The sequence below is a fragment of the Calliphora vicina genome, chromosome 2 (assembly GCF_958450345.1).
Source record: "Calliphora vicina chromosome 2, idCalVici1.1, whole genome shotgun sequence".
NCBI lineage: Eukaryota > Metazoa > Arthropoda > Insecta > Diptera > Calliphoridae > Calliphora > Calliphora vicina.
Window position 1 is genome coordinate 101233856 of NC_088781.1, and position 11890 is coordinate 101245745.

Here is an 11890-nt window from a genome sequence, read left to right on the forward strand (position 1 = left end):
ACATTATTCCTAATCCATCATAAATTAATGTGTGTCACTTAGTCAGTCTGTGTGGTAGGCTCATAAAAATATCAAAATATATTATGGGCTTGATGATAAAACGTCCAATAGATACTAAATGATAAATAAAACCGTATAAATGAAATGAGAAAAAACTGAAAAACAGAACTGACATCACACAAACATAATGACTAAATGATTGATCGATGAGGGGACTGTAATGATTGAATGAATAAAACTATGAAGGAAAATAAGAGTCACTGTTTTGACGGTTTAACTGTGACTGAGTGGTTGATAAAAAAAAAATAAGGAAAATTATGAATGAGTGACATAAATATTTAAACACATGACAGCAATGATGTTGACGATGATAATGATGATGTTAGTTAGATAGATAGATATGTGTGATATAAACATATAAATATAGTTTTTTTTCCTTCTTTCATTTTCAAACAACTAATATTTTTTGATTTTTATCACCATTTAATCATAAGAAATGAAAACTAGCCACACACACTCTCTCTTATTCATATTCACATTCACATTCACATCTAGTTATATTCATCACTGTTATAAATGTTTAGACATTAGTAACTAACTGATGACATATTAACGATAATGTTTAGATTGTTTCATTATTCCTTTAATAGGAAATATGTAAGAAATAAAGAATGAAAAAAAGATAAATTAGCACTGGCGCTTATTACAACAATAGTTATCATTGTTTTGGTTACAATGGAGCTAGTGTTTAGGAGGTATTGGATTGCATTTGTTTGCTTTGGAAACCACTAAGTAGTAGACCAACAAGACGCCACTCTGATAACGTTTGTTACAACCACTGCACTCTGCCATCGTGTATGAGTAAACACTTGGTAGAGTTATAGTGTAAACGTTTTGTTTATTTAGTATTTATTACACCATTCACCCTATAATTATTTTGTAGGATGTTGGAGATTTCAAATAGAATTTGTAACAGTAGAATTTACTGTTAAATAGACAACTTTTCTAAAAAAAAAGATAGACAACTTTTCTATAGAAAAAAGTTGCTGTCAGACAGACAACTTTTCTATAGAAAAAAGTTGCTGTCAGACAGACAACTTTTCTATAGAAAAAAGTTGCTGTCAGACAGACAACTTTTCTATAGAAAAAAGTTGCTGTCAGACAGACAACTTTTCTATAGAAAAAAGTTGCTGTCAGACAGACAACTTTTCTATAGAAAAAAGTTGCTGCCAGACAGACAACTTTTCTATAGAAAAAAGTTGCTGCCAGACAGACAACTTTTCTATAGAAAAAAGTTGCTGCCAGACAGACAACTTTTCTATAAAAAAAAGTTGCTGTCAGACAGACAACTATTCTATAGAAAAAAGTTGCTGTCAGACAGACAACTTTTCTATAGAAAAAAGTTGCTGTCAGACAGACAACTTTTCTATAGAAAAAAGTTGCTGTCAGACAGACAACTTTTCTATAGAAAAAAGTTGCTGTCAGACAGACAACTTTTCTATAGAAAAAAGTTGCTGTCAGACAGACAACTTTTCTATAGAAAAAAGTTGCTGTCAGACAGACAACTTTTCTATAGAAAAAAGTTGCTGTCAGACAGACAACTTTTCTATAGAAAAAAGTTGCTGTCAGACAGACAACTTTTCTATAGAAAAAAGTTGCTGTCAGACAGACAACTTTTCTATAGAAAAAAGTTGCTGTCAGACAGACAACTTTTCTATAGAAAAAAGTTGCTGTCAGACAGACAACTTTTCTATAGAAAAAAGTTGCTGTCAGACAGACAACTTTTCTATAGAAAAAAGTTGCTGTCAGACAGACAACTTTTCTATAGAAAAAAGTTGCTGTCAGACAGACAACTTTTCTATAGAAAAAAGTTGCTGTCAGACAGACAACTTTTCTATAGAAAAAAGTTGCTGTCAGACATACAACTTTTCTATAGAAAAAAGTTGCTGTCAGACAGACAACTTTTCTATAGAAAAAAGTTGCTGTCAGACAGACAACTTTTCTATAGAAAAAAGTTGCTGTCAGACAGACAACTTTTCTATAGAAAAAAGTTGCTGTCAGACAGACAACTTTTCTATAGAAAAAAGTTGCTGTCAGACAGACAACTTTTCTATAGAAAAAAGTTGCTGTCAGACAGACAACTTTTCTATAGAAAAAAGTTGCTGTCAGACAGACAACTTTTCTATAGAAAAAAGTTGCTGTCAGACAGACAACTTTTCTATAGAAAAAAGTTGCTGTCAGACAGACAACTTTTCTATAGAAAAAAGTTGCTGTCAGACAGACAACTTTTCTATAGAAAAAAGTTGCTGTCAGACAGACAACTTTTCTATAGAAAAAAGTTGCTGTCAGACAGACAACTTTTCTATAGAAAAAAGTTGCTGTCAGACAGACAACTTTTCTATAGAAAAAAGTTGCTGTCAGACAGACAACTTTTCTATAGAAAAAAGTTGCTGTCAGACAGACAACTTTTCCATAGAAAAAAGTTGCTGTCAGACAGACAACTTTTCTATAGAAAAAAGTTGCTGTCAGACAGACAACTTTTCCATAGAAAAAAGTTGCTGTCAGACAGACAACTTTTCTATAGAAAAAAGTTGCTGTCAGACAGACAACTTTTCTATAGAAAAAAGTTGCTGTCAGACAGACAACTTTTCTATAGAAAAATTTTGCTGTCAAACAGACAACTTTTCTAGGAAAAAAGTTGCTGTCAAACAGACAACTTTTCTAGGAAAAAAGTTGCTGTCAAACAGACAACTTTTCTAGGAAAAATTTGATGTCAAACAGACAACTTTTCTATAGAAAAAAAGTTGATTTCAGACAGTCAACTTTTCTATAGAAAAATTTTGATTTCAGACAGTCAACTTTTCTATAGAAAAAAGTTGATTTCAGACAGTCAACTTTTCTATAGAAAAAAGTTGATTTCAGTCAGTCAACTCTACTAGACAAAAATTTGCTGTCAGATCGACAACTAGTTATCTACTTGTAGAAAAAGTTGCTGTCAAACAGAAAACTTTTCTAGAGAAAAAGTTGCTGTCAAACAGACAACTTATCTAGAAAAAAGTTGCTGTCAAACAGAAAAATTTTCAAAAGGAAAGCAGTCAACATTTCTATAATTTATTCTTTATTTTATTTTAGGAAGAGTACCTTATAGTCTCTGCTACCTACCTACCACCTTTATTAGATTTGTGATAAACGTTAATTTTGATAAATCTGACACTACCGTTTAGCCGGTTATCTACCATTTTTTTCTATTGCTATGGAAAGTGTAAATAATGTAAAAAAAGTAAACAGTACTATAAATAAATCAAAAAGTTTTAAGCATAAATATGTTTTCTAAGTAAATAAATAATAAATTTTAAATAACATATGTTGACAACCATCATTATTAATATAAGATAACATTTAGTTGCTTTCTAGATGCAACCGCAAGTCACTACATAATTGTAAAGCCAACTACTAAGTAAATATTCAGTATAAATGGTAAGTGTTTAGAATGCGATTTGGGTTAACGCCGATAACATTATAACAAAAAAAAATTTAAGTAGCACCACCAACCAACCATCAGCAGCAGCAGGTAGTTTTCCTATATGACACACGAGCATAAATAAAAATATGTTCAACAGCGATAAAATAACATTAGTGTAATATAACATTTAAATGTTTTCAATTGTAGTAAGTAGTTCGGGTTGCGCCACCAGTTACTAAATAAACACTGAATGTGTTAACTTTGAAATTCTATCACTAGCAAATTTATTTAATATATTATTTCATATGTATGTAGATCTTTTATCGCTGCCAGCTAAGAATCGAGTAAATCAAATAACTCAGGCTGTTTGGCAGGCCCCCATCAATCGATCAATCACTTATTTTGTTTATTTAATGCAATTGTAGGTTTATCTCTTCAACTAATTTCATAAATAAATATAATCTATTTTTTTTTGGTTTTTAGATTTTATAACATTCCTAAAGACAGGGAGGGAGAGCACAATGTACATGATTTATGATTTTATTTAGCATATGTACTATTTGTTTTGTGGTATAAATATTAGTGCTAAATGCACTGAAAGAAAGTACTTTTTATTTGAAGTTTCTGAGTTTCTTATGTTCATGAATAAAATTAATTATAATTTAAATAGTGAAATTATATTGACATTTGACCTCTTTTAATAAAGTTCTGCAGAAGGATTCTTAAAACAGTTTTCAAAACATTTAATTTCAGAGGCTTGTATATATATAGTTGACCGCACCGGCTTCGGCCGGTAGCATTTACTAATGTTAGTTCCTCAAGTTTCTCCAACCCGCATACTCCATCCTGTTCTTATTTATTTGCAAATAAAATATCTAAATTTGTACTTCATACTTTAGGGAGCTTTTTTATTAAAGTTGACTGGACTCAAAAAAAAAAAATTCCGAGTTTTACCCAGAATTTTTTAATTTTTTTTTTGTACAAACCATCTCCTGAAAATTTCGAATCGAATAAAAAAAATCAGCCAATCGCTCCAACCGTTCTCACGTGATGCCATTACATAAATAGAAGTTTCCTTAATGCGAAGTGATTTTTGATTGCAGACTGTTTTTCATACCTAAAATTTTCTATATAGAAGACTGTTTTTCTTTTGGAAAGCTGTCTTGATTTGAAGCTTCTTTTCTCTAAAGAAGTTGTCTAGATTTTAGGCTACTGTTCTATAGACAAGTTGCCTTGATTTGTCTTTATTTGAGACCACTTTTATATAGAAAATATGACTTGAAAAGTCTCAGGAAAAGTTGCTCGATTTCAGTCTAATTTTCTATAGTGGAGTTGCATGGATTTAAGACAATTTTTCTACAATAAAATTTATGGAAATTTTTCCCTTGAAAATTTACCTTGATTTAATTATTTAAAATTTGCTTTGATTTGAAACAACTTCAATATTGAAACGTTGACTTAAGTTATGACCTTTACTCTAGGGAAAAGTAACTTGTTTGATACGACTTCTATATCGAAAAGTTGACTTCAGCTTAGAATACCGCTCTAAGGAAAAGTTTCATGAATTGAGGCGAATTGTCTATAGAAAAGTTGTCTTGATTTCACGAAATGTTTCTACCGCAAAGTTGGCTTGATTAAGGCTACTGTTCTAAAGAAAAGTTCCTTGATTCAATAATACCTTTCTATAAAAAAATTGCCCTGTTATGCAGCATATTTTCTATAGAAAATGTTTCCTACAAGGCGTATTAACAAGCTGATTTTTAATTCGCCGTGGTTTAATGTAGGTATTCTCTCAAACTTTGTTTATGTTTACATTTGTTATTATAAGTAACAAAAACAATATGTTAATTCACCTTGATTTTGACATTTCTTCTACATTTTAACAAAATGACTATTGTTTTTGCATAGTAGTATTTTTCGCCTTGGTTTCCTAGATTTGATGGTATCCAATGTTTCCATACAAATTTTGTTTTGACTTTTTCTTAATTTTGAAGGCAAATTTTCTTTCGAAGTGTTGCCATCATTTGACCAATTTTCTTATGGAAAGTTGTACGAATTTGTTGATTCTTTGAAAAGATGCTTGAATTGATTCTAATTTTAACTTGAAAAGTGGCTTTGATATTTGAAGCTAAAAACTTTGCAGTTCAAATATGATCAAATATAAACGGTGACTTCAAAATATTACAAATAAATTATGTTTTAAAGACTATAGAAAAGGTGGTTAGAAAAGTGACCACTAAACCTCAAAGAGTTAGGCCAATTCTGTATCCATTTTAGTAAATTTGTCTGTTCCTTTATATGTCAGTGTGTAAACTACATACTTATCTTACAAATGAGATGATGCGAATGATCGGGAACTATCGATGTTTATCAAAAAACAGAAATCAATAATCATGACACTTAGGTCATTTTGGCTGTTATCAACTATTTTTTGTTAAACAAACCTTATGGTTTGTTTTAACATTAAACAAAACAAATTATTTCTTAACATGTATTTACCAGCAGATGTCTGAATATTTTTGTATTACTTTCCTTTTTTATTTTTTTTTTTTAATTCAGTTTAGTTTGCATGTCATTTTATTTATTTAAATACCAAAATACCGAAATTGCCTTATATTTAAATAAAGTATAAATAAATAAATAAAAAAATACTTGTATGTTCAACATAATTTTTTATCTTTTTAACTTTAGTATTATCTCTTGAGATTTACGAGTGCTGTATTTATATTTAAAATACATTGCATTTGTTAACACATGAGCCTTATTGTCTTATTTAAAAAAAAAAACAGTATTTATTATTATTAAATAAACAAAATAAATAATAACCAAAACCAATCATCACATTATTTATTTATTTAGATACAATTTATATGCCTGTATGGGTGTATTTGCACAATTCTCTTTATGCATAAGTTTGTGTATTTGTGTAATTTGCGGTTGATGTTAAATGCAAATCACGCACAAATAACAACAAATCCAGCAACAACATTAACAACAATAATAACAACATCTAACCAATAACATACAATATTATTATTGACCATTATAAACATGGTAATCATTATCATGATTATTATCATCTGGTTTTATAATGATTACAATCATAATAAATACTTCATTTCAGATTATTTTTTTTTCCATTATTACACTTAAATATTTATATAGAATTTAAATACTTTTTTCAGAGATTTTGATCTAACACTGTTTAAAATGATGTAACAGCAGAATTGAAAGGACATTTCTGAAGGTAGAGGTGGTAATTTTCAAGTTGCTTTTTTCCATTAACAATTTAATTGATTTGACGCAATGATTTTTTTCTAAAAATCCATTTTTTTACACTTAAATATTTATATACAATAAATAATTTAAATACTTTTTTCAGAGATTTAACACTGTTTAAAATTAAATAACAGCAGAATTGAAAGGACATTTCTGAAGGTAGAGGTGGTAATTTTTAAGTTGCATTTTTTCCATTAACAATTTAATTGATTTGACGCAATGATTTTTTTTAGAAATCTGCCTTGATTTTAGGCTACTGTTCTAAATAGAAATGCCCTTAATTCGAAGAGATTTTTGTACATAAAATCTGACTTGATTGCAGACTGTTTTTTACACCTTAAATTTTCTTTATTGGAGGCTAATATCTTTTGGAAAGCTGTCTTGATTTAAAGCTTCTTTTCTTTAGAGAAGTTATTTAGATTTGAGGCTTCTTTTCTATAAACAAGCTTTGCCTTTATTTGAGAACAATTTTTCCTTTTAAGGAAAAATTGCTCGATTTGAGGGTAATTTTCTCGATTTGAGGCAAATTTTTCTACAGAAAAGTTGCCTTGATTTGATGCTTCCTATATAACGGAATTTTTCTATAGAAATGTTTTTTATTTAATTTTTCCCTTGAACATTTACCTTGATTTACCAATTTCACGATTGAAAACTTGCCTTAATTTGAAAGGACTTCAATATCCAAAAGTTGACTTAAGCTAAGACTATTATTACTCTTAGGAAAAGTAGCTTGTTTAAGATGACTTAAGTTAGGGTCACACATGACAAATATTTGACGAAAAAGACGTAACCACTAAATAAAATATATTTGAATTCATTTTTTATATCAAAAAGTTATTTAACTTTGGATGATTCAAAACCAAAAATTTAGTTTTATTTTATTTGATGCTGTTTGATCTTACAAAACAATTGTAAGAGTAAACACGTCAAACAAATTTGTGCTAAAAAAAGTGGTTACGCTTTTCTGAGCAAATACTTGCCATGTGTGACCCTACCTTTAGAAAATATGCCTTGATTTGACGAAATTTTTCTACTGAAAATTTGTATTGATTAAGGTTACTGTACAAAAATTGCCATGTTATGCAGCTGCTTTTCTATATAAAATGTTTGATGTTATTTAATTTTTCCAGAAAAATTTTGTATTGACTTTTTTAAAGAAAAGTTCTATTTATTTGAGTATACTTTTATTTAGAAAAGTTATCTTGGTTTAAAGTTACTTTTCTTTTTATATAGAATCAAGTTTGATTTGAGTGTAATTTTCTATAGAAAAGTTACATTGAATTGAAAAATTGTTATGGACCTAAATTGTAATCCGAAATCCAAAACGCAATTCATATTTCTTTAAACTCGCTTTGTGCAAAGAATCTAAAGAAATTGATCTAAAAAATATTCAAAATAGAAACAATTTTTTTAAATATTTATGGTAATAAGATATAGAATAAGTATAAAGTTTTATATATTAATTTTATTTATAAAAATATTATTTTTGAATTATTAGATATAAAGTGTACATAAAGACCTTTCAAATGTAATATAAATCTGTAAAATCCGTTTTCAAATGAAAGAGATATAAACGCATAAAGTTACGAATTAAAATACATTTCGAAACTAAAAAAATTAAGAACTGAAATCAAAATTTACTACTTTCTATCTTAAAATATTTACGCTTTTGCATTTTTACTGGAATTTAAATTGAAAGCAAACCTTGAATTATATTCAATCAATTGAATTGTAGTTATGTTACACTTTATATCAATAGCATTCTCAAGTAAAAAGAACATAAATTCAAGTCATATGTTTTTTGTTTGAAAAATATTTATTAAAATATATTTCAAGTTTAAATCATAATTATATTTGCATTCTAGTCAAAATCCAACAAAGTGTTCTAGTGCTTGAATTTTTATGGCTTTGGTGCTTATTATTTTTTTTATTATTCGAAAATTTCTCAATTTATTCCAATAATTTAAAATTTCTATACAGTTCGTAACTTTTAAGCGTTCATATCTCTTTAATTTGAAAACGGATTTTACTGATTTAAAAGGCATTTTAAAGTTGATTAAGTGTCATTTATATCTAATAGTATAACAATAACTATTAGATATAAATGTAAATTATAACTTTCTACAAACACGATCTCTCTAACTATTTGTATTTGAATATTTTTTTAAACAAATTCATTAGTACTCTTCATATAATAACACAATTATTTAAATATATTTTTTTTGTTTTCTAAAAGTCGACATTTGCTTCGAAAGTGAATAAAATTTATACAGAATTTGTTTCGATATTACGAATTATTATATTACTGTTACAAATTACAGAATATTTAGTAAACTTTAAACAATTTTTCTTGTATTTTAATGATAAACTCCTAAAAGTATGCTTTTAAATAAAACAAATGGTAGCACAGTTCCCAACTTGAATCATTCATATCTCTTTATTCTGAAAACGGATTTTACTGATTTAAGTCTCATTTGAAAGGCATTTATGTCCTCTTTAAATCTAATAATTTAAATATTGTATAATAGTTTCTGTTACAAATGTGTTTATAATGCAAATTAATACATTTTTTTAAATTGAGTTTTAAATTATTAAATTTAGAAAAATTCTGCATTAAAAAAAGTATTATTTTAAATATATTTGATTGTTTTCTAAAAATTCACAGCAAACTTGAATAAAATACATTTTATTCAATTATTAAATTTAGAAAAATTCTGCATTAAAAAAAGTATTATTTTAAATATTTTTGATTGTTTTCTAAAAATTCACAGCAAACTTGAATAAAATACATTTTATCCTTTATGCTCAGCTATGACTATTAAAAACAATACAATCTTTAGTAAATCTTAAACAATTTTTAATTTATTTTAATAACAACTAAAATCTTTGAAAATAAAGCGGAAGCCACCTGCTTAAAAAAATAATTGTTAAAGCCAATTAAAAGAATTCAATTTTTTTTAAATTTGATTTAATTAAAATTCAATTTAAAAATTCTTATTAATTTCTTATTAAAAAGCTATAAAAGAAACTAATTTCCAAAACATTTTTACAATTGTATTCAAAATTTTAATTAAATTTCATTAAAATCATGAATTGTTTTTATTGTTCATCTGCTTAACTTTATATTGACATATAAAACTATTCAAAAACATTTTACTAACTTTAGAAACTTATTTTATATTCATTATTATCATTTGACAATAAAATTTAACAACAAAACAATTGCAACCTAAAAGTATGCTAAATATTTTGCACACTTTTTACCTTCCCTCCCACTCAAATAACAGGAAATCCTTAAGTCTGAGAAGAAAATTTAATCCTTTTCAACAATAGGAAAACTAAAATTCATTAAATGACTTTTAGTTTTGCAAGTTTTGCCAAACGAAAAAAATAAAGTTTAAAATAGTTGGTTATCCTTGCTTCATAAACCCTTGTAAAGATGATAGTGGCAAGAAGACTTACCTATAAGACGCATAACCTCATGCAGATTAAGATATACATTGAGGTGACTCTGGGTAAGTGAGCATAAAGCCAGGAATAGTAATCCAATTGTAAAGCAGGCTGTGGTAAACATGGTTGATGTTTTTCAGATTCTTTTTTTTCGAAAACAAATTAAAACTTTTTTAAACAAATTCTTTAGAAATATTTTTTTTATAGAATTTTATAAGAAACTTAAATGATATCTATTTCCACATAATAAAAATTGTATATTTTATAGCACTTTTTTGAAATATTTTTGTAAATTCACTGTAATCCGTTTTTGTTTAATTGTTATCCATTCACAGGAAATTTTGAAAATTTTTCCATTCAATTCCTTATTTTTCAAATAATTTTTTTTTTAAATTTAAAAATTTTTTAATCCTTTAAAAATCATCAATAATCCCATTAATGATTGGTATTGACAATGATGATGATGACTTTGAAGTCGTTGTATTACTACGAGTAGTTTATTGCAACTGCATTAAATATACGTTCGTTTTTGTTCACTTTTTTTCTTAAAATTTTTATTTCTCTCGTTTTAATTTTTTTTTTGTTTTCGACTAAAATATTTTCGATATTTTTGAAAACTAATTTGTATCAATTGTCGTCTCTGCGAGCATCCGAGTTTTTAATGTGCACACCGTGACGAGTTTCCAAGAACTGTCAACTGGATAAATAAACAAATCGCATCTGAGCCAAAGGCAGGCAGAGCAGTCAACCAGCCACCAAAAACCGAAAAAGAAGAAAACGAGAAAAAATAACACACTACAACTCTATAGCGCCAGAGCCAACCAGCCACTACAGGAAAATATCCACAAAATAATCACAAACACACACTCAGCACATTGTATGTGTGGATTTTTACTTTATTTTTCTTATTGTGGCCATGGAGATGCATTCTAAAACCCAATTACTCTCCCCTCTCTATATTACAATGGTTTTTCATGTAAATATTACTCTCTCAATTGGATTCTCTGTTGTAAAGTTTCCGTTTGTATTACAAAGTGGTGTTGATGGTGTTTACAAGGAAAATAACACAATTTTAGTACTGTTACCGCCATCTATGGTGAAAATTATGCATGAAAAAGGTAAATAAATTACTGTTATACCAAAGAGAATTTTATTCCCCTTTTATGTAAGGGGCAAATGTGGAATCTATAGACCTCAGTATAACAAATTCCATAATTTATAAATCATTTGTGGAAGTTAAGAGCAATAACAACATTTCTCCTTTTCCCCACTTTACGATTTAAGGAGAAGTTTTCAAACTGAAAATAATTTCATATAACAGTTGCAAAGAGGAGAAATTTGGTGTATAAAAGTTAAAATAACCTTTGATATTACACTATTTATGTACAGTGTTGGAAAAAAATAATAGAAACGAATCCTTTTTTTCAAACTTTGTAAGTATATTAGTCAAGTTTAGTTTTGTTAAAAAAAATTTATAAGCTTTTTTGATTACACTATGCAACAAATGAAGACTTTAGGAAAAACACAAGATCATGACAGTATAGGTTCGACTCTACTACCAAAGGGTAAAAACCCTATACTCAGTTTGTCCATTTTGGTGACCGATTTTTTTTTTATGGGCCCCCAAAGTTTCTGAAAATCAGTGGGGCCTCTAAAAAAGGTGTCATCAGTTTTTGGTTAACAGCTAATTCAGACTTT

At 27.7% G+C, this 11890-nt stretch overlaps 1 protein-coding gene across 1 annotated transcript in view; it reads right to left on the reverse strand.

Moving 5' to 3' along the window:
- The window catches only part of drl (derailed), a 50113-nt gene extending 39685 nt beyond the window's left edge, over nucleotides 1–10428 (reverse strand). The window contains exon 1 of the mRNA XM_065501527.1: nucleotides 10205–10428. Within this exon, the coding sequence (XP_065357599.1) occupies nucleotides 10205–10316 (112 nt within the window). The 5' untranslated portion in view covers nucleotides 10317–10428. The remainder of the gene's footprint in view (nucleotides 1–10204) is intronic.
- Between the last annotated feature and the right edge of the window lie 1462 nt (nucleotides 10429–11890).